General features: G+C 47.2%; 2 protein-coding genes across 6 annotated transcripts in view; one reads left to right on the top strand and one right to left on the bottom strand.

Moving 5' to 3' along the window:
• Positions 1–23294, top strand: part of NDUFB2 (NADH:ubiquinone oxidoreductase subunit B2) — a 1166996-nt gene that overhangs the window by 11581 nt on the left and 1132121 nt on the right. The window contains exon 1 of one of the 5 annotated variants that reach the window (XM_050782347.1): positions 14883–14886. The exons of 1 other annotated variant lie outside the window; for it this stretch is intronic. The gene's annotated coding sequence lies outside the window, so the exon portion shown is untranslated. Of the gene's footprint in view, positions 1–14882; positions 14887–17794; positions 17800–19652; positions 19658–21177; positions 21183–23294 lie in introns of those variants that run through there. 3 more of the 5 variants (XM_050782320.1, XM_050782306.1, XM_050782296.1) reach the window with 3 other exon arrangements.
• Positions 6192–23294, bottom strand: part of HIPK2 (homeodomain interacting protein kinase 2) — a 218907-nt gene continuing 201804 nt past the window's right edge. The window contains 3 exon segments of the mRNA XM_050782226.1: positions 6192–17796; positions 17799–17960; positions 19694–19854. Of these exon segments, the coding sequence (XP_050638183.1) occupies positions 17488–17796; positions 17799–17960; positions 19694–19854 (632 nt within the window). The 3' untranslated portion in view covers positions 6192–17487.

Here is a 23294-nt window from a genome sequence, read left to right as displayed (position 1 = left end):
GTAAAAGAAAAATCTATCGTGAACATTCTTTTAGAAGTGTATTTATGTATGTATGTGTTCATTTCTCTTGAATAAATGCCTAGAAGTAGAATTGCTGGGTCATAGGGTGTTCATAGGAACTTTATAGGAAGTTGTCAGATCAATTTCCAAAGTGGCTGTTCCATTTTACACTCCCATCAGCAAATAATCAGAGTTTCATTTGCTCCAAATACTGTTGTCGGCTCCACAGGGTATGTAGAGGTGTCTCGTTATTCTTTTAATTTACATTTTTTCTGATGAATAGCACTGTTGAGTACTTTTCTATTTGCTTATTGGCCATTTGTCTATCTTCCATTGTGAAGGGAAAGTTCAGAAATTTCACTTATTTTTAAAAATTGGGTTGTTTGTCTTTTTATTCTTGATTCATAGGAACTGTGAACTTATGCAATATTCTGGATACATTTCTTTCCAAGGTATATGTATGTGAACATTTTCTCCCAGTCCGCAACTTATCTATTCATTTTTTAAATGATGATGTTTGATGAACAGAAGAGTTTAATTTTGATACAGTCAATTTTGTTAGTTTTTTCTTTTGCACATCTTGCTTTTTTATGTCCTAAGGAATCTTTGCCTATCCAAGATTGTGGATACTTTTCTGTTACATATTCTAGAAGCTCAATAGTTTTAAGTTCTGCACTTAGGTTTATGATCTATCTTGAATTGGTCATTGTATATGTTGTGAGGTATGGATCAAAGTTCCTTTTTTTTCGCATATAGACAGCCAGTTTTTCCATATAGATAGCCGTTTGTTGAAGAAACTTTCTATTTGCCATTGAAATGCTTTGGTGTGTTAGTTGAAATGAATTGACCCTGTAAGTGTGGATTTATTTTCTTTCTTTCTTTCTTTTTTTTTGAGACAGGGTCTGGCTCTTCGCCCACGTTAGAGTGCAGTGGCATGATCTCCACTCACTGCAACTTCCACCTCCCAGATTCAAGTGATTCTTGTGCCTCAGCCTCCCAGGTAGCTGGGCTTACAAGCATGTGCCGCCATGCCCAGCTAATTTTTTGTGTTTTTGGTAGATGTAGGATCTCACTTTGTTGCCCAGGCTTGTCTTGAACTACTGAGCTCAAGCGATCTGCCTTCCTCAGCCTGGATTTACTTTCATACTCTCTGTTTTGTTTCATTAATTTATTTGTTTATCTTTACAACAATATTATACTTCATTCTTTTTCAAAATTGTTTTGACTCTTCTTTGGGTTCTTTAATTTTTCACATACATTTTTGTAATCAGTTTGTCAATTCTAAAAAAGAAAGTCTGCTAGGATTTTGATTGAGATTGCATTGAATCTATAAATCAGTTTAGAGAGGTAATTTTAACAATGAGTATTTCATTCAATGAACGAGGTGGCTCTCTGGATTCATTTACAATTTTAAAAATTTTCTTTTAGCAATGTGTTACAAGTTTTAAGGATAAGCTTTTACATATATTTTGTTAAATTTATCCTTAAATATTTTTTATTTTTGTTGCTATTACAGATGGTATTGTTTTTAAAATTTAATATTCCAATTGTTGGTTGCTAGGATAAAGAAGTGCAAATGATTTTTGTACACTGACTTTTTATACTGTAACTTTGCCAGATTGACTTGCTAGCTCTAGTAGGTTTTTATGTAGATTGGTTAGGATTTTGTATGCAATCATGTTTTCTCTGAATGAAGACAGTTTTACTTCTCCCTTTTCAATATTTTTATTATATGGTGTTTCATATTATACAATCTTGTGTTTTGTTGTATTTTTTTTTTAACTTCTATAAAAAATGTTAAATAGAAGTAATGAGGTTGGGCGTGGTGGCTCATACCCAGCACTTTGGGAGGCCAAGGCAGGCGGATCACGAGGTCAGGAGATCAAGACCATCCTGGCCAACATGGTGAAACCCTGTCTCCACTAAAAATCCAAAAAATTAGCTGGGTGTGGTGGTGCATGCCTGTAATCCCAGCTACTCAGGAGGCTGAGGCAGGAGAATCATTTGAACCTGGGAGGCAGAGATTGCAGTGAGCCCAGATCACGCCACTGTACTCCAGCCTGGTGACAGAGCAAGACTCTATCTCAAAAAAAAAAAAAAAAAAAAAAAAAAAAAAACCAAACCAAACCAACCAAGCAAACAAAAAAGAAATAGAATATATATGAGGACATGAAAGTGGACATCAAGTGGTCCTTTTCAAGGTTACCTGTAATCTAGCATTGCTTTAGAAGTGGCAGCAAATGAGGAGTGACCCTGTAGAAGAGACCATAGACCTAGAGATCTCCGTACATGGACAACAAGCATTTACAAAATGGAATTGATGGTCTCACAACACTGGATGAAATGTCTAGTTTCTAGCTATCGGTTTCTTCCGTATAGAATGAGGGTTGGGGTTGATGCTGAACAGTGGATGTTTTTCATCTTCAAGTAGTGCAAGACAGTGTATGGGAAGTCATGAAGGAAATAAATTTCCTAAGAGGAAGTTTGTATGGTCCAAGTTGGATATAAAATGTGTGAGGTGGGTGAAAGAAAGAGTCCCAGATTCCTTTTGTTTTTGAGACAGAGTCTCGCTTTGTTGCCCAAGGCTGGAGTGCAATGGCATGATCTGGGCTCCCCGCAACATCTGTCTCCTAGGTTCAAGTAACTGAGATTACAGGCGTGAGTTACCGCGCGTGGCACAGATTCATTCTTTAAAGCTGAATGCTGGCAAAAAGGAAGGACTGAAAATGAAAGTTAAGAGACATGAGGATATTCAACCCTAATAGTGTTACATCTACACTTTGCTCTTAATGTATGCTCTGCTTTTATACTTAATATTTGCTTCAAGTTATCTATTTTAGTAAACGGTTAGAAAACATATATAAGCTAGACTGTCATAAAAAACTTTACACTTGTTTGGAACAGGCTAGGGCATAGCTGTTGAAACCCAGCCATGTGCCCTAAAAGCAAGGAAGGGTTTGCGATGCAGGAGCATCCCGTCTAGAGCCAAAGCCGCAACAGGGACCACCACAACCTGGATGCCAAATGAGGGCGCCATTTACTTGTTTACTTGGTCTTTCTCTAGGGGCCGCCTTGGCAGGTAAGCAGCTTATCAATTTTATTACCCCAATATTAAATATGCTTAAGGGAAATATTGACAACAGTAAGTTTATCTTTTCATTTTAGACTTAAACAACTTTGCGGTGCACGGATGTGAGCTCCTTGGATACAGCTACACTGCCTTCCCCTTTGACCCACTCTTATCTCTTTTTTGTTTTTGTTTTTGTTTTTGAGACAGAGTCTGGCACGATCTTGGCTCACTGCAATATCCACCTCTTGGGTTCAAGCCATTCTCCTGCCTCAGCCTCCCGAGTAGCTGGGATTATAGGAATGCGCTACTACACCTGGCTAATTTTTATATTTTCAGTACAGACAGGGTTTCACCATGTTGGCCAGGCTGGTCTCGAATTCCTGACCTCAGGTGATCCCCCCAACCCCGCACCAGCCTGGCCCACTCATACCTCACTGGTGTGCAGAATCTACTTCCCTTTCCGTTTCCACATGATGTGATTCCTTTCAGTGCATTTGTCGTAAAAATGACAAAATGCATGATGGAAGAATTCTGAAGCTTTGTCCAAAGGTGTTGCGTGGATTTCACATAGTTTACATTTTAGCTGAGTTGAATTTAATCTGAGTTGAAGTGTGGGCCACATTCAGGGTTTTGTTTGTATTACTGGAGTTCTGGGAGATGCTGAATTTGGAGACTGGAAAGGTGGGTTGGGGGTTGGATGAAGGTGGCTGAGGGGTGTGTTCATTCACCTGAAGATGCCTTGACCACACACTGGCATTGTAATAGATGCCCCGGAAGCAGATGAAAGACAGATCTTTCTTTCATTGTAATAGATGGCATTGTAATAGATGCCTGGCATTGTAATAGATGCCCCGGAAGCAGATGAAAGACAGATCTTTACCTGAAAGAATGTTAGGGTTTTGTGGGGAAGGAAAATAAGGGAAACAATGTTGACAGTGTGGTCTAATGAGGAACAATGTACAAGGCGCTGGGAACCGAGACCGGGGCTGCCTGCCTCAGTCAGGAGCGTTAGGGCAAGCTCCCTAGAGAGGGGACTCAGGCTGCTTCTTGAAGGACATTTGGGAGCACGGCTGAAGGTCTGAAAGAGGGAGGAGACGTTTGAAGGAGAAAGAGCCCTGGGGAGACAGGAAAGGACGGGGGAAGCACAGGGACTTTCTCCCCTGGGGCTGAAGGGATCCGAGGCAGCAAGGCGGATGCCACTGGGACTGGAGGAGGGGGATGAGAGCACTCTGTCCAGCAGCCTGAACCTCTTTGGGTTGCCTGGGGGAGTAGAGGTCTCATGAGAGTGGGGCTCAGGGCCTGGAGAGATTGGTGTTTCCCATTAGCCACAGAAGTTGCTGCTGGAACAGAAGGCCTAGCGAGGCTGGAGGTCGTTCGTTTTCAGGGCTTGGTGGTCCTCCCCAGTAGCCCTCGGAGCAGAGGTGGACGGCAGAGTCACTGAGCCATTGTGAGGGGGTGTGGCAGAGGCAAAAGGCGGTGAGTTGCGGGTGTGGGGGAGAAGGTGGGTGGAGTGAAAGGCTGTGGAGTTTAGCCTGGCCAACCTAGAGGCACAGAAGACTGAGGGCTTGGAACCCAGAGCTCCTCAGACTTGAAAATCCTGGAAATGGAAGCCAGGATGAGTGCTGGGTGGAGAAACAGGGCCCCTTGTGCATTGCTGGTGGGACTGTGAAATGGTACAGCTGCTATGGGGAACAGAATGATGGGACCTCAAAGAGTTAATCTTAAAATTGCTGTACGATCCAGCAATTCCCTTGTGGGTACGCTCCCAGAAGAATAGAAAGCAGGGATTTGAACAGATCTTTTGCCCACTAATGTTCACAGCAGCATTGGCACAACAGCCAAAAGGTGGAAGCAACTCAAATGTCCATCAACAGATAAATGGATCAGCCAAATGTGATCTCTCCATACAATGGAATATTATTTGGCCATGAAAAATAATGGAATTCTGAGGTATGCCATAACATGAATGAACCTTAAAAACATTATGCTAAGTGAGATAAGCCAGACACAAAAGGACAAATATATGATTCTACTTACATGAAATATCTAGAATAGGCAAACTCATGGAGACAGAGTAGAAGGGTGGTTGCTAGGGGCTGGGTGGAGGGAGAAATGGGGAGTTGCTAATGGGGACAGAACTTGTGTTTGGGATGAGGAAAAAATTCTGGAAATAGTGGTGACGGCTATATAATAATGTGAATGTATTTAAGGTTGCTAGCAGTCCACTTAAAAATGTTAAAATGGTAATTTTATATTATGTATATTTTACCATAATTTAAGACAAAAAGAGTGTCAGAAGGCTGGGAAACCCCAGTCCCAGCAGGATGTGGAGTTTCTTAGGCTTGCTGAGGTGGAGCTGCTGCAGGCACAGAGCCTGGATGGGGCTGTGGAGCACAGGTGCAGAGTGACAAGAGCCCTGGTGATGGGTTAGCAAGCCACGAGGCTGCGGGTGCTGATGGTGTCTGGTGAGACGGCAGGGCCTGGGTGCGGAGGATCCGGGATGCATGTTGGAAAGCTTCCAGGACAGCAGGTGACAGCCACACCTTAGGTGTCAGGGACAGAGATTGGGAGCAGATGGGGCTGAAATGGCTTGGAAGAGGCAGTAGGAAGCTGGGAGACTCTTAGCCCCACTCAGCTGCATGGGAATTGGTACTAACATGAGTTCAAGGCCCTCCCTCTCTCTGCAAATTTTCAATGCAGTGGTGGCTTCTACACATTTCCAGAGCCATTAAATAATCTCGGCTGGGCACAGTGGCTCACGCCTGTAATCCCAGCACTTTGGGAGGCCGAGGCAGGTGGATCACCTGAGGTTGGGAGTTCAAGACCAGCTTGACCAAAAATGGAGAAACCCCGTCTTTACTAAAAATACAAAATTAGCCAGGCGTGGTAACGCATGCCTGTAAATCCAGCTACTTGGGAGGCTGAGGCAAGAGAATTGCTTGAACCTGGGAGGTGGAGGTTGCAGTGAGCCGGGATCGTGCCATTGCACTCCAGCCTGGGCAACAAGAGCAAAATTCCGTCTCAATAAACAAACAAACCCAAAATACATTACTTGTAACAATAAACTCTTCACTCTTATGACAGGTCTGGTTCCAGGATAAATAAGCATGCCAGGCAGGTGTACAGTGATTTCAAACAGTTTAATGTAATTCCAAGACAAAGTGTGATTACATTTCTACACATATACAATATGCATATGTGAGTTTACAAATTTTAATTAATAAGTCGTTTCACCTCGGAGACCGAAAAAATGATCAAAAAGAAACTGTGAGTAACAAGCTATAACATAGTTCACCACAATGGGACCCCCCTTTTTCTCACCCTACAGTTAGTAATATTACAATTAAAATAACTATATTCTTCTATATTTTTTCTGTTAAAATCATCTCATAAATTTACAATGCTATTATTAGTTTCCAAGACTAATATAAATTCACTCCATTTTTCTACAACGAAAATGATTAATTTAGAAGCACACGACGTCATGATGAAAAACACAAGCATTTTAGTAGCAAGGACTTGATCAGTTAAGAATTAGTTTTCTTGTAAAACATTCTAAAGCCAAGTAAAATATCCATTCTTATAACATACCTATAATATGAGACTAAGGAATAGGTTACATATAGGTCTACAACACATTGGTTTGTCTTTAAAAAAACAAAAGTAGACATTTATAAATAAAAAAGAGGGACAATTCACATAGGAAAAAGAGGTACACGAGAAAATACTGTTGCACGCAATAATTTTCACACAGATTAACATGGATTAACACTTTTTATTACAGAAACCGTACGGTGAAGGAACACAACAGACCAGGGCTTTCATAGGGTTATTGAGATTGAGCTGAGATGACCTGGGAGAGAAAGATCTAGGTGAGATGACCCTGGGGAGGGAGCCACGTTCCTTGGACCTGGTGACTTAGTGTCACCAGGTCTCCTCTTCCCTGTTCTCATTTTGGGGAGTGAGTCTTTCTATCCAGTGTCCTGAATTCATGGGCAGTTGAAAGGTAAACATTTCTACAGATCCGTTCTCTTTCTATCCTAATGGATACCATTTTTGGAAATGTGATAGAATATCAGAGGCTGCAGCTCAATACATGTGGTCAAAGCAAAACGGGATGGAAAATTCCAGTCACTCTGATTTGTTGCCCCCGTCACCCACCGATGCGCTTGAAGCTGGGACCCAGTGAGAGCAGGGGCACCCTACAGGGCCCGCTGGCTCTGCCATGGTGAGGTGGATGACAAGGGCCTGGTGCCACGCCTCAGCCCCATGTGTGCGGAGTGGCCTGGGACAAGGCCCATGCACGTCCAAGACACCAGTGCTAACTCCGACCTCTAAAGAGCTCTTCCTCCTCCTCATCCGTAAAGCTATACTTCTCCTATCAAATTTGGTTTGATATATATACACAAACATATATATCAATATCTATCTCTATACAGTGATTCTACTAAACTAGAAATTCTGCTGCCCCAAAGCATGACTTTCTGGTCTATTTCATTTGGTTAAAAAAATGCACACAAAGAGGATGAAGAGATGATTTGGGGGCCAGAGATGACTGTGCCCTGGAAAGTCCATGGAAGAAGCTTGAAGTGAGCAGGAACACAAAAGGGAGGAGAGCCAAAACGGGGGACCGACTGACTCACGGCAGTGCAGACGGGAACATCTGCCCGGGGACCGGGTGGGGCAGGACAGGGCGGGGTGGGGGTGCGCTCTCTGTTCATTAGTTACAGGAAGCTACCAGGGATGTGCATGGTCAAGTCACTTTCTACTTCCCAAGTTCCTCCTTATAACCTGAGCCAAACAATTTCAACAATGACAATCTGTTGCCCCTTCAGCCCAGCAGGCGACTCTTGACAGGGAGTTCTGACCACCAGTCTCAAGGCTGACTGGGGTCTTCTTGCCGGCTCTCGCGCTTTCTGGGAGTCCTGGGTGCCTTGGCCTGGGGCAGTGGTGACAGCAGGGTGGAGGCAGAGGTGGCCCTGGGGACAGTGACCCTATATAAGGAAGGGGGCAGTGCCAGGAGAGATTCATTGGAGATTGGTTACAAGGAAGCTAGGGAGAGCAGAGGCAGAGCCCTTTTTCAGATACAACATACTTACTTTTCAAATGAACAAAAAGGCAATTTCTATGTTTTAAAAATATAAGCCCTAAAAACAATGACACAAAATTCATTTGGTTAATTCATGTAAAGGAAAAAACACCACCACCACCACACAAACAGGAAAGTGGGAGTATGATTAGGAGGGGTGAGATGAAAACTATTTTACGGTAACATTTCTATCAAAAGACTGTCGTAAAAACACACTGTCAATGCAGTTCACAGGGAAAAAGCAAAAGTGGTATATTTTTTGTATTTTTTAAAAGCTCCCTGGTCCCAGGTGTTTTGCAGTTTTCAAGGTCTTATCTGCTAAAGGAATGCCCTTTCGGTCACAGCAGGTCCTCTGCAGTTTGGTGGTGGCACAAGAGAAAGCAAAAGAAACCAAGACTCAGGGAAACTGCCATGCCCCCAGTCTGTTTCTGCGTGACAGTGGGGCCCATTCCCATCTCAAAGCATCTCTCTCGTTCCAAACACGATGTCTGTTTAGAGTAGGTCTCAAAGGACCAGGCTGAGCTGCCCCTCTGTCTCCGCCTTCTTCTCCTGCTCAGCCCTGACCATCTCTGAGAGGATGCTAAGGTCCCCCTCCCACTGAACTAGGCTTTGAGTCTAAGCTGGACAATAAGTAAAACGTAAACATAGCCTTTTACACTGATTTTGCTTTCAAGGGGAAAACGAATAAATGACAGCAGATATATGGAAAACCCAGCCAGCGACCATGGGAATAGGGGTAAATGGTCCTCCCCTACAAAGCGCTGATCAAAATATCACCCCGGGCCCAGAAGTAGCAGCTGCGCCTTCATGGTCACCTGAATCCCAGTCTCTTCTACTGCCTGGTGCCTGGAAATCAGTGGATCTATTAATAAGTTAAATATTCAAATCAAGACAAAAATCAATGAACCAGGTTAACTGTTCTCAATGACTTTTCCAAGATGTCAGAGAGAAGGCCTTGAACTCAAGTGTTTAGATGACATGCATGAGACCTTCGCATCTGGCCCGGGCTGCGGACTCACACCTTCTCCCTCCATCTGGATTGCCTTTCATGTTCTCTCGAGTTCACATGGAAACTAATAATCCGGAGGGCAGTGCACATGCTGGACTACAGAAGAGTCTGGGACAACACACCTGCCTTGGGGGAGACGCAGCCTGCAACTAAGAGGCATTCGCTGGGGTTTGCAGATGTCAGTTATAAACAGAACTTTTCTTTAAAAAGTACCAGTCTAAATGTAAACTATAAAACACTTTAACTATAAAACGTAGCCAGAAATATGCTTAAGTATCCACAGTCAATAGTTTAGTTTACTCATTTAAAATGTGACTCTCTTGATAGCTTAGAAGGCTAACAGCATTTTACAGTAGCTAAAAACATATATACTTAACAGGTGCATTTGAACATCACATTTGAGTACAACACACAAAGAATAATCTCTTCCTTGGTTTCATTTTTGTTGTAAAGATGAGCTATTTTCAGAATTCACTTAAGCAACGATGACCGGGGTATGAAGTAATCATTATTTTCAGCCCACAGAGAATTCATAGTCTTTAAATTCCAAGATCAAGCTGGCTACATGATTTCAAAAAAGGCTAAAACCAGGATGAATGCCCACATTTGAGGTAATTATTGCCATTAGGTCACAGTTTGTGTAAGATAATGTATCTAAAACCTTCTAAAAAAAATCTTTAGGTGTTCTGCCAGAATTCCAGAATACCTATTGAAACCAACCAGGATTTCAAACTCCGATTAGTTGGGTTTGCTTCCAATGGAGTTAAAGTTCTAAAAGATTCTAGAACTTGTGTAAACTACCTAAGAATTTAGGCAAACAAGCCTGGAGCCAGTCAACAAAGAAGGTTTTAAATGAAAAAAGGAACAAGAAACCCACTGAAAACAACTGAAAAATATTTCATAATAAATGATAATAGTTCTTTTAAAAAATTAAAAATCTAGTCCTAAGCATTTCTAAATTCTCACCATCTTTCAACCAAAACAAAAATGCATCTGTATTTCTGTTAATCTCATACCAGGGCAAGAGACACTCCTTCCTTTTATCATGAAAGCTGGCTGGTTTTCCTGTTTATACAATTGTTGCTATTTCTTTGAGAAGAGTATCTATCTCAACAGAAAACGTTCTTTTGTTCCTCTAAGTCTTGTCTTTCTTCCACCTCTACTTCTTTTTTTTTTTTCTTTTTCTTTTTTTTTCTTTTTTAACAGAAAGAAAAAAGTTCCTGGACACCAGACCCACATATGGTATTTACAAATTTGGTGTGAACCCTGCCTCTGGTTCTGCCCAGAGCTGAAGAGTGAATCTATCACAGAGATCAGAGCTGTCAGGATAATTATCAAGTGCAGTAAAAAATAGCATTTTGAAAAAAATATATACCTTTAGTATTGCCTTTCTAGAATTAACTATAAGCAAGAAAAAATTATTTTTTAAAGAAGAAAAGAATACTTCTTTTTCACTCTTACTTATAAGAGCTGGTTGTAGCAGCACTACTAAAGCTAGTTGGTATGCTGGAAAGAAATCTAAAAGGAATTCTACTATGAATCAAAAGAAACTCTCCAGAGATTTTCTCTCAAAATCAAACTAATTCTGCCCCTTTTGCCTAAATCCAACTCAGGAGCCCCCTCTTTGCACAGTCCTTCAGCTGAGTCCCACAGTGCACGGGATGGCACAGGGTGATGCTGTGTAAAGGCCTTTCTTTGCTCAGACATGCAGGAGACAGCTGCAGCCAATGGCTGCAAGCTCAGTTCTGGAGCTGGGCAGACTCAGGTTCAAGCCCTCCTTGCCCCTCATGAGCTGTGTGGCTCTGGCCAGTTTCCTCGGCTGCAGGGGGACTAATATTGCCGATCTCACAGGGCTGCTGAAAAGATGAAACAGGACGACCCATGAGCAATTCCCGGCACAGTGTGTGGCATGCAGGAAGCGGGAGTATCACTAAATGGTTCATAGAAATATGAGGCCACGCATTGCTATTAATTTAAAAAGTTAAAAGATTAAAAATCACATCTCAGGAAGGGCACCTTGGGAATTCTGGCCCATCACTGCTTTATCCTTCCTTCAACACCTGCCACTTCTCGGAGCATCTGATCAGCTCCCTTATCTATAAATGGGGGCTGTTATCCGCCTCCCTGTGGGGTGGCTGTGGGGGCCCCTTGAGACAACGCTCATAAAGGCCTTGGCCCGGGAGTCGTGAAAGTATTCAACAAATGCTGTCTATTATTTACTTGAGAGATACTGCAAATTTTAACAAATAAGGGACAGTCGGTGCCATGTTCAGCACAGGGATCTGAGATGAGGGGCTCCCAGGCTTGGGCAAGTCCAGCAGGGGACATCAGGAAGACCCCCTCTGGTGCTGGTGTTCTGGGACAGGAGACCTGCAGGGGGCACTTCTCCACAAACTCTCACTGGGTCTGAGCAAAGAACGGCCTGGAGTTCTTTTTTGAACTTTTCGGAAGCTGCAACAAAGACACGAGAAACCTCTACTATGCTGGGTCCCTCTAGTGAGCCATGGTGCCAAAAGCCTCCAATACGTTTCTTTTGCATTTAAATCCTGTTTCACCGCCTTCCATTCTCTAGTGGCCTGAGATTTTACTGAGTCTGGTCTGTGGAGATGAGAAGTAAGAGTTCTAAGGCATCAAAGTGGAAAAGTACTGCTATTCCGAGCCCAGCCCCCACGTGCTCTACGTCCCTGATGCAGCTGAACTCCTGGCAGCTCTGCTTTGCTCGCTCCCATGGTGGCCCGGGATTAGTCAAGCCCACCTATTGGTTACAGCTCCTTGTCTCCCAGTAGCAGCAGCATCCAAGGGGTCTCCTCCACTCCTCTTAAAAGAATAGCACAGTTTTGAAACAAATACAATTTTTTTTTTTTAAGAAAAAGGAGAGGAAAGAGAAAGACAAACAGAATTGCATCACTAATGATGTCATTATTGCCTGGAAAGAAAGGAGGGGAAGGCCATTTTGTCCATCTCTGGAGGCATCTTTGAGAAGGTTCTTTGGCTAAAGAAAGGAACAGCTTCACCTTCCTTTCCAATTTGGTAAGCTCTGGCCTGCTCAAGTTTGAAGCTTCCCCGTCAGAAATCTGTAAAACACATCAGAAGGAAAAGACACAGACAGGGAATGAAGCCTGCAAAGTCCCTTGGGCTGGAATGTCTCGTGGCAAAGTCACTCCTGCTGGCGCTGTGGAGTCCCAGGCTGCCTGCGGAAGGAACCCTCACCTCTCTTGAATTCTCTCTGCTAGTTGAGAGCACTGAGTCATTTCCTTCTTTCCATTTTCTGTCCTAGTGGCTACCTGACAGGCCAGCAAGAGTGGTGGTCCCACACCCCACCCTGCCCTCAGCATCAGACAGAAAACCTGGGACGAAAGCTGGGGCGAGCTGGGGCCCCATGTCGCTCTCTCAACCATAAGCCATCAGTAATACTTCCCGAAGCCTCCTCATCTCCTCCCTCCAGTTTCCAAGAAAGTTTGTTCCACTCACTCACACACGCTCACACGGCCTAAATCTTCCACCCCAAGCTTGTTCCAATATGAGTGTTTGCCATTCCCAAGGTCCAACCAAGGGAAATCGTTCTGTCGGCAGTTGGGCTAATCTCCCCTTCCCTTCCTGACGTCCATTCGTCTCACACGTTGTGTCGGGCAGGCTGAGTCTTCCAGGTTGAAGAGGACAAAGGTCAGCTGGCTTCCCCAGCCTGCAAACACCTCAGCCACCAGGAAGACTAGAAAGGCTAACAGTCCAGGAGATGAATGCCGCTTTGCTCCAACCCTTCTTTTTCCTCTGAATTCCACTGACCGCACGCTCCACTTCACAGTATTAATTGGCATCAAGCCTTGACTCTCCCACCCCCTTGATCTGCTCACCCACTTCCCTTGGAAACATCCAAAACATCATGAAGAGGCCCTAAGCACAGAGACATGGGGGCCCACGTCCAGACGGGCCAGTCAGAACCCAGTGAGGAGAAGCAAATCGCCCTGCGGTTCACCAGGCTCCAATTAAACACTCCTCCATGACCTGATATTTCAAATCTTCCCCTCTTCCTCTGAACAATGTTTCTTCAAAAGGGAAGGAGGAAGCCCATGAAAGACTAGAGGATGCGCTAGATGATTTGTGGGCTAAGTAAGGACTAGATTGGCATCCCTCTGCTTGAGAGCTTGGTCCTAGTGACAGCAGCCTATTTGCCAAGGTGACCACATGGCAGATTTGGCCAGGTATGCAACTGGGCTTTCAGGGAGCTGGCCTCTCCAGCACGGAGCTTCTCCTGTGGCTTCTGATGTGGCAGCTCCATGCATGGGGTAGAGGAGGCCATCGGGTGAGGACTAGGAGGATGTGCACTAATGTTTGCTGAGCATCTGTGGGGCTGGCATCGCCCAATACTTCCCTTCCCTTCCCTTCCCTTTGGTGAAGCTGGCTATTTCACCCCTTTCTTCATCTGGGGCCTAGCACTTTGTGGGTCTGGGGACAGCATGTGAGCACCCAGCACACACAGCACAGTGCACTGAGGATGTGGCTGGAGCCCACTTTCAGAGGGGGCATAACTTGTGATGCCTGAGCAGCCACCCAGCTTTGTTCAGGGTTTCTCTGGCTTCTTGCCATCCTTCCACCCACTTCCAGCTGGCCAGAATTGGGTGCTGGGAGCATGCATCACAGGGGGAGGGGGCAGGCTGAGGAACTGGGTGGTGTGGTGAAATTTCCTGGGGGAGGTACCACCTGCCAGTCACTCTTACACCACCTCACTGTGCCCAGCAGCTTCTGGGAGGGGGCAAATGTTTCTGCAGTGAAGAATCTAAGCCACGCCCCAGGTGCGCAGATGGGAAAAGGGTGGATGTGTGGGGAAGCGGCTGGGGTCACCTCTGGGAGGGAATTTTCTTGCTTAAATATCAGAGGCAAGCCAAAGATTTAGTTAACAGATTTCAGAAGCACAGGAGAACTCTGAGGATGTGGGAGAGAAGCCAGCTAAGGGCTGGATAGTCAGTGACTCAGCATTCCCCGAGCCCACGAGATGCCACCTGACATCGCATCCCAGCTCGCTAGGATCTAGAAAATGACAACCTTGATGGTGACCATGTTGTCAGAAGCCCAATCAAGGCTTTGATTCTTCTTTAAACTTTTGTTCTGCGGTGGATCTTTCTTGACGGCTCTTGGTGGGATAGAGATGACAGAAACTATTTTCCTACTTCTTAAGTCTTTCCTTTTTTTTTCGCCTGACAAAACTGGACATCTGGATGTCCTTCCAGTCTACTCATATACTCACAGAGAGAAGAAGTTTAAATATTAAAGAGAAAACACAAAGATACTTGGAATAAACGTGCATGTAAAACCCTGACTAAAATATCAACATAATGATCATAATTACAATGGTAATAAAAATAATTAGTACAATATTATCTTTATGAGCAGCATGGAAATTTCATTCCTGATCTGGAAGAATAAAAGGAAAGAAAACGTCAGGTGAAAGTAGCCTCCAACTTAAGCAGACAGAAGAATTTTCTTTAAAACAAAAAGAACATTTTAAGCTGTCTTTCCCCCTAAAAGATCAGATCTAGAAAGGGCTGGAAGTGAACTGTGCCCTGGAGTCTGGGGGTGCTCTCCAATAAGGCGAACTGAGGCTCATTTGCAGCCACGACTTGGAACTCGGGATGAGACCTAATGGGCTACTGCTGCCATCTGGCTGCCAAAAAGTCCCTAACAGACGGATTTTCCAGGCTGACCCAGCTGTGGAGCAGGGGGTCCTCTGGCTTCTGTGTCCTCTGAAACCTTTGCTGCCCTCACCCTCTCTGAACTGACCATTGTCCTGCTGTCTCAGAGGGTTGCACTTCCCCACCTCCAGATAAAGATGGTATTGACAATGGCCTGAGGGGAGGGCATCTCCTTGCTGTAGGCCTCTTGCCTGCTCAGCCTCCAGCGGCACTTGGCAAGACGGCCCAGCTGTGCCCAGCATCGAGCAGTCATAGTGCCCTTCCTTCTCGCTGGACTAAGCTGTTTCCAGTTTGGGGACCTATTTCTTTGTAAGTAAGAATTTATGGTTGGGGTGGGGAAGTTTCCAGAGTTATTTCACAGCTAAGAGCTAAGTAACGGCTTCGTTACTGAGTTAGTTGGATATCACTACAAACACACCTTTCACAGTAGATCCTTGAGGGAGACTGCAGAGTGAGGAAGTAAAGGGCGGGAGGATAAGGATGGGGCCGCTGACTCGGGAAAGATCTCTTTGCACCTTGGAAACCTGCCTGTGGGGTCAGCTAAGGACTCAACATCAGAAGCAAACAATTAGAACCACCCTTTTCGGCCCCATCCTTGGCCAGATTCTCCTGCCAATCACATTCACATATTTCAGAGTTATTTACTATGAAGACAGAGAACTCCCCACCTCTCCACACCTCCATCCCCAGCAGTGTCCAAAGCCTGAGAAAACTTCCAGAATGTGTCAAAGGTGCAAAGAGGGCAAAGGGCAGATTTCTTTGGAAATTTAACTGTGTGAATTTTTCCAAAGTGCAGCGTCAGACCCCCGGTCACCCTCATAAGTGTCCCTCCAACCTTCTGCCCACCAGAACCCTTGGAAACCAAAACCAAAATCATGTCTTGAGCAGACCTGGGTAATGTGAGGAGAGAATTCAACAGCAAACAGAGGTTGGTGGTTGTCTACAGAGGGAGGGATCTGGCAAGATCGTTAGAGCAAAACAGCCCAGGGAGTCGTAGGAGAGAGTGGAGTCCCATGCGAGGCTGAGAGCTCCAGGCTCTCACCGTGGGAGGGACTAGGGGGTGCTGCCTGGGGCGGGAGACAGCTGCCTGGCAAGGCCAACAGTCCCAAAACCTCTGGCCTCACAAATGGCAGAGCTGGGGACAGAGTGGGGCAGGGGTGAAGGGTGGGGAGTCTCTCTGGGCCTCCGCCCACAAAGTACAACTCAACTACTACCACAACTCAACTCCCGCTGTCCCCATCTCCAGACGCACCTGCCAGGCATCTGTCTCCCATATTTCTTTCAAGATCCACGGACTCTCTCCTAGCTCCTGCCAGCTTCCCTGGCATCCTTCCGCTAGCAAACAGCCCAGGAAAGACAATGGGCATTAACATTTTAAAAAGAAAAAGAAAAAAAAAAAGGCCAGAGTAAACTGTTACAACAGCACAACAGAAGAGCTGAGATTGTGTCTGACTAGCCTCAGTTTCTTGGAGTACCAGTGGAAGTAAACCCTCACGCCGCGTCTGTCGCTCGGTAAGGCACTAGGAGGGAAGGATGCAGTGTCAAGACTGCGCCAGCTAGGGTGGCGGCGCCGAGGGCCACCCGGGGAGGGCGGTGCGTGCACACTCACACGCGCTCGCTCACCCGCACACCTGCACCGCCACATTGGTTACATGCCTATGTTATATCGCTTTTTTTTTTGTGCAATTACATTGAGGAATATTCTATTGGTATCATTGGAGTTGAACACAAGGTAGGAGACAAGGGTGCTGAGTGCTACATTCTACTAGGGTGTCCGTGACGACCGCTAGCCCTACGCTATGCGACTAGGGGTGGACTCAAAGAGAAAATACATTTTCAGAAAAGAAAAAAAAATCTAAAGTTTGCAACACACATTATTAATGACATTTGAGGAACAACATTGCTTAGGGATTTATCCAGAGTGCTCAGAAAAAGAAAACCCGCCCCGCGTCCCCGGGGGCCTTCCAGCAGCCTGGCGTTCCCCGTCTTTCCTGACTAGGGAGCCTGGACTCAGCCTCGCCAACCCCACACCAGCTCCAAACATCAGCCTCCTCAGGCTGCAGCCTGACGTTCTGGAGAGCTGTTGACCCTTTCGAGTTCTGGAAAAATCCCTAAATCTTATGTTCAATTAATTAAAAATCTATTTGATTTCCATATCAGGTGTCCCTGACAGCAAAGTCTTCCGTATCACTTGCTGCCATATGAAAATAATCTTTGAAAAGTTCATAAAGTTCTTCAAAAACTGGGGCCCCCCGCTTCTGGAATCTTCCTGTTGCTCTCTTCTCCTTTCCAGTTTGGCGTAGAATGGGTTCTTGAGCTGTGTTTTTTGTTATTGACTTTTTTTTTTTCCTTTTTCTTTTTTAAAATAAAAACCATAGATTTCCCACCCTCTATAATCCCTTCCTCTTAAAAATGTTCTCTTCTCTGCTCTACGTCCTCCCACTTCCCGGTTCAAGTTTCACTGGTGTCCCGTCCCGTCCCCCTGCCCCCCGCCCCTACCCCTTTTGCATTGTTTGTGTGCGGCATCTTCAGTATAAAAGGCCAGCGCCCACGGTCCCAGGAGCGCCTCCCTCCTTCTCTCCCTCCTCCCTCGGGCCATTCTCTCCCTCCCTCCCTCCCTCCCCTCCAGTGTTTATATGTAAGGGTACTGGTTGACCTTGGCGGGGCTCAGTGGGTATCCAGTGTAGACGGTGGAGGCTGGCGAGGCGCTGATGTAGGTCTGGTGGGCAAACTGGGCTGGATACTGACTCGGGTGGATGGTGGGTGAGGGCAGGACCCGGGGGCCCATGCTCACGGGGACCTGGTGGACGATGCTGGCTGGGTAGGCAGTGTGCTGAACGGTGTGGCGCGCCGAGCCTTGCGAGGCCACCAGGTGGGCCACGGTGCCGGTGGAGCCCAGGGCCGCAGGCGCGGTGTAGGTGTAGAGGTGAGGCTGGGTGGGGGGAGGGGGGCGGCGGCGGCGGCTGCAGCCAGGTGGGGGTGGACAGTGCCGTGGCTGGGGCTGTTGTGCGGGAAGGAGTAGGGAGCCTGGGCCATGGTGGGAGTGATATAGGCCTGCTGCCGTCGGTGGCTCCCAGTGCGGTCCGCGGTGATGTGCTGCTGAGCCTGGGGAGGAGAGGCACCAAGAGAGACGTCAGGGGCTGACACATGGGGAGGAAGGAATGGGAGGAGGGGCAGGAGGGCAGGAAGGAGGAAGAGAAGGGAAAGACGCCAGAAGTGACAGAAAGGGCTTCCCTTTGTGTGTTGAGAAAGTAAAAATTTACTTGGGACCCGGCGTGGTGGCTCATGCCTGTAATCCCAGCACTTTGGGATGCAGAGGTGGGCGGATCACCTGAGGTCAGCAGTTCGAGACTAGCCTGGCCAATATGGCGAAACCCCGTCTCTATTAAAATACAAAAAAGTTAGCCGGGCATGGTGGCATGAGCCTTGCCTGTAGTCCCAGCTACTCGGTGGGCTGAGGCACGAGAATCACTTGAACCTCGGAGGTAGACGTTGCAGTGAGCTGAGATCACACAAGTGCACTCCAGCCTGGGTGACAGAGTGAGACTCTGTCTCAAAAAAAAAAAAAAAAAAAAATCACTTGGACTGAGAAAGTCCCGACTTGGCCTGCCACTCACCAGGCTGGGGTGATACACGATAAAGCCAGCTGCAAAGTTACAGGAGAAAATATTTCTCCCAAGGACACATAGAAGCTGTGGCATTATCAGGATGCCCCAGGTTGGAGTGCAGTGGCATGAACCTAGCTCACTGCAGCCTTGAACTCCTGGCCTAGAATGATCCCCCGCCTTGGGCTGCCGAGAAGCTGGGACTACAGGAGTGAGCCACCGCACCCGGCCAGGACACTCTCTTTGAGCAGCAATTGCTTTCTCACTCACTGTAAAATCTTGTTCTCAAAATTGTTGGCTCTCACAGCATCTCTACAAAATATTTTGAAAATTAGCTAGGTGTGGTGGCTCATGCCTGTAGTCTCAGCTACTCAGGAGGCTAAGGTGGGAGGATTACTCGAGGCAGGAGGCAGAGGCTGCAGTGAGAGCCATGACTGTGCTACTGCACTTGAGCCTGGGTGACAGAAAAAGACCCTGTCTTTAAAAAAAAAAAAAGGGTTGGCTCTCAGAGGCATCGCTGTCCAAGGTTCTGTCAGTCCAAATAAAATAGCCCTGTCCTACCTGGAGAACCTAAGTCACGTGACAGAGACACAGGCTCCACTGATGACCTGGGCAGCACTTCAGCTGAGAAGCTCTGAACACAAACACCCCATTTATCTCATCTTGTTTCTAGAGAAACAGGGGCCCTGAGTCCACCGTGTGAGTCAGGCCTGATGAAGAGCCCTTGACACAGCTCTGTGCCTGCAGAAACTCGGGTCACTCCCATTTCACCTCAACCCACCCCCCTTCCTCCAGGTCCTGGGACAACTCTTCCCTTCACTTGGGGGCTGTGGTGTGTGGGCCCTCCCTGCAATGAGTCGGATGCAGGTCTGTCCCTGGAGTCCCAGGCCGACAGGGCCGGGACACGGTGCTCTACCCTTTGCTGGGTTGAAACAGCAATATGTGGGCCATCCTATTTTTAAGCTCTAGCATCATGTCACTAAGGGCTTTGTAACATTAGACAAGTTGCTTTGCTTTGGGCCAGCTCTCTGTACACCGGTGATATCAACTTCCCCCAGGGTGACCTGTGGTGGAAGAAGCCACCGGAGGTCACCAAGGGCATGTGCTGCCACCCGTGGCCAGGACTGCAGCCCTGTGAGGTGGGTGAGGGGCCGCCACAGTGATCCTCTCTGAAGCGGAAGGATGAGGGGATGGGGGCTCTGCCTGGCCTGGGGCGCCAGCCGTGGGGCTTACCTGACTGAGATTGAGCGGCTGCTGCTGCTGGAAGTGGGGGCCTGGCCGCTGCTGCCGGTAGGTGATGGCTCCAGATGAGCTCCCTGAAGAGTGACCGCTGGTAGAGGTCACGTTGCTGGAGGACTTGGACTTGTAGGAGGACGAGTGGTGACTGGTGTTGACTGTGGCAGGAGGAGAAAGAGGTCAGATGGGTGGCAGGGTCCCAGCTGCCCAGAAGATGCTACCCCACCAGAGAAAAGTGGTATTCCAGGAAGAAACATGTGCCTGAAGCCGGGCAGTCACAAATCAGCCTCATCTCCTCTGGACCCACTAGGACTTTGCCTTGACTCTGGATGCAGTGGGGCTCTGGCTCACTCGCTTGGCTGGGAGGGTGGATGGGGCTGCATGAGGGGACGAAGAAGGGAAAGCGGAAAGAATCAGGAGAGGCAAGGTGGGCCGGCAGCCTAAGGCCAGGCCCAGTGCTGCTCCTCTGGGAGGTGTGACTTCCAGCATCTGGAAAATGGGTGGGAGAGATCTGCTATAATTTGAATGTGTTCCCTGAAGTTCTTGTGTTAGAAACTTAGTCCCCAGTGCAAGTGTTTAGGGTGGGGCCAGTCAGGGATGTTAGCTTCTGAGGGCAGAGCCCTCACGAGTGTATGACTTATCAGTGCATTAATGTTGTTATCTCGGGAGTGGGTTAGCTATTGAGAGATTGGCTTTTTTGATGAAAACAAGTCTGGGCCCCTCACCCTCATGCTCTCTTGTCCTTCTGCCTCCTGTGCTGGGAAGATGCAGCACAAAGGTCCTCGCCAGATGCTGGCACCCTGTTCTTGGACTTCCAGCCTTCAGAACCGTGAGCCAAATAAACTTCTATTGATTATAAATTACTCAGTCTCAGGTACTCTGTTACAGCAATACAAAATAGACTAAGACAGGATCCCTGCTTGGTCCCCACCGTGGGTGACTATGAGTATCAGAGGAGACAGTGTCTGTAGTGGGACATAATGAACTACTAGAAGCTAAAATAACCCTCAGAGTCACCTGGTCTAGTTACCTGCCTCTAGGCAGGATGAGACTAAGTCATCCAGGAGTGGCCCTGTGAGCCAAACACAGCCAAGAACAAAATGGCTTCCATGTTATTGCCAAGGGGGCTGAAGAGTGGAAGAAACACTGCGACCCACCAGAGGTGACCTCATGGTCAGCAGGTGGCTCGATCAACACTTCCCAAATGTAATTCCTGCATCTTGTTCAGCAGCTCTGGGAGGCCTGAGCATCTGCATTTCTGACAAGCTCCCAGGGAGTGCCAGTGCTGCTGGGCAGTGGACAACGCTCTGAGTAGTCAGGGGCTCTGAGAGAGGCAGGTTGAACCCTGAGCTGGATGTCTTCCATGTTACCTGGCCAGAGAGCCACAGGAGCCTCTTCAGAGCCCAGTGGTTTTAACACATCCAAGTATTTTCTGAGCTCCTGCTGTGTGCTAAGGACAGTGACTGTGTACCACCAGGGACGGGGGTGGCAGGGAGAATGCTGAAAGCGTGAATAAGGAGGAGGCATCACAGATTCCACAGATGAGGTGGTGAGGCCAGAGGATAAACCAGGTGAAGATGCTGACAGGCAGGGACAGCCCAAGTCCAGGGAGGCCACCAGAACAGGACAGGGCAGGACAGGGCATGAGTGTCCAGCCCAGCAGGGGCAAGAGCCCCAGAGAGCGGGAGTTCTGCTGCTGTGTGGGGGTCATCTCCCCACCTCGGGTGGTGGAGCTCTGCAGGCAGGACCATCGCCCCTTGATAAAAGCAGAAGAGATGCTTTACCTCAGCTCTCCTCCAGAAGGGGGCCGCCTAACACACAATGCAGTATTAATACAGACCGAAGTGAAATTTCAAATCAAATGCACCCAGATGCACCGGCCATAGCCCTTCCTTAAATGCAAGCACTTTTGTAATGGCAAAAGCAACAAACAGACCCAGACTGGTGAGAAGATACTGGGCTTTTTTTTTTTTTTTTTTTTGAGATGGAGTTTTAGTCTTGTTACCTAGGCTGGAGTGCAATGGTGCGATCTCAGCTCACTGCAACCTCTGCCTCCCAGGTTCTAGCAATTATCCTGCCTCAGCCTCCCAAGTAGCTGGGATTACAGGTGCCCGGCACCACGCCTGGCTAATTTTTTGTATTTTTATTAGAGACGGGGTTTCACCACATTGGCCAGGCTAGTCTCAAACTCCTGACCTCAGGTGATCCACCTGCCCTTGGCCTCCCAAAGTGCTGGGATTACAGGCATGAGCCACTGCGCCTGGCCGACACTGGGCTTCTTTAGGAGCAAACCTGCATAATAGCCTACAAAAGTGTGGGAGGGAGAAAATTCCAGACACCTTTCTCTAACTTCAATGCCGATGGGAGCAGAAAAAGAGGGGTTTAGGAAGTGAAGGCTACGACAAAGCAGCCTGAAGACTGTGTGGTTTGTTTTGTATAGTTAGAAACCATAGTTACAACAAGCATTGCTTCTGTTCCTTAAAAGCTAAAGAACAGTAGAGTTAATGGAGAAGAAAACATATTCCAGGTGGAAAGACAGGCAGATGGTCCCCCACCAAGAAGGGGAGGGCAGACCAGGGAACGAACAAGAGCCTGGTGCTGGGGCTGGGGGCTGTCCCGCCTCCTTGGGCAACCAGTCCTGCTGAGGTGAGACGTGCACAGAGACAACACTGATTCTTTTTTTGAGGTGGAGTCTTGCTCCGTCTCCCAGGCTGGAGTACAGTGGTGTGATCCTGGCTCACTGCAACCTCTGCCTCCCAAGTTTAAGTGATTCTCGTGCCTCAACCTCCCAAGTAGCTGGGATTACAGGCATGCACCACCACGCCCAGCTAATTTTTTTTTTTTTTTTTTTTTTTGAGACAGTCCCGCTCTGTTGCCCAGGCTGGAGTACAGTGGCATGATCTCAGCTCACTGCAGCCTCTGCCTCCCGGGTTCAAGCGATTCTCCTGTCTCAGCCTCCCAAGTAGCTGGGACTACAGGCGCCCACTGCCACGCCCAGCTAATTTTTCTATTTTTAGTAGAGACGGGGTTTTACCATATTGGCCAGGCTGGTCTCGAACTCCTGACCTTGTGATCCGCCTGCCTCGGCCTCCCAAACTGCTGGGATTATAGGCAGGAGCCACTGCGCCCAGCTGCTAATTTTTGCATTTTTAGTAGAGACAGAGTTTGACCATGTTAGCCAGGCTGGTTGTGAACTCCTGACCTCAAGTGATTTGCCTGCCTCGGTCTCCCAAAGTGTTGGGATTACGGGCATGAGCCACCGTGCCCAGCCATGGTACTGATTTTTAGTCTAAGAACCAGACTGAGGAAGGCTTTCCCCAGGAAAAAGCGAGCACATTTTAAGACAGAAAGGTAATGAGTGACCTCCTTGCCACTGTCCTTTGTTGATCTGAGCACTTTCTGTGTTGTATCTTATACTCAGTTATTTTTCTTCATTAAGTTTCTGGAATGTGCTTGAAATATTTTTATTACCTTGACTTTCCATGGAGGACAGCTAAATTCCTTTTTTTAATTTGAGATGGAGTCTCGCTCTGTTGCTCAGGTTGGAGTGCAGTGGCGCAATCTCGGCTCATTGCAACCTCCACCTCTTGGGTTCAAG

Source organism: Macaca thibetana, chromosome 3 (genome assembly GCF_024542745.1).
Source record: "Macaca thibetana thibetana isolate TM-01 chromosome 3, ASM2454274v1, whole genome shotgun sequence".
Lineage (NCBI taxonomy): Eukaryota > Metazoa > Chordata > Mammalia > Primates > Cercopithecidae > Macaca > Macaca thibetana.
Note: the sequence above shows the minus strand (reverse complement) of the source record. Positions and strands in the feature narration are given on the sequence as shown.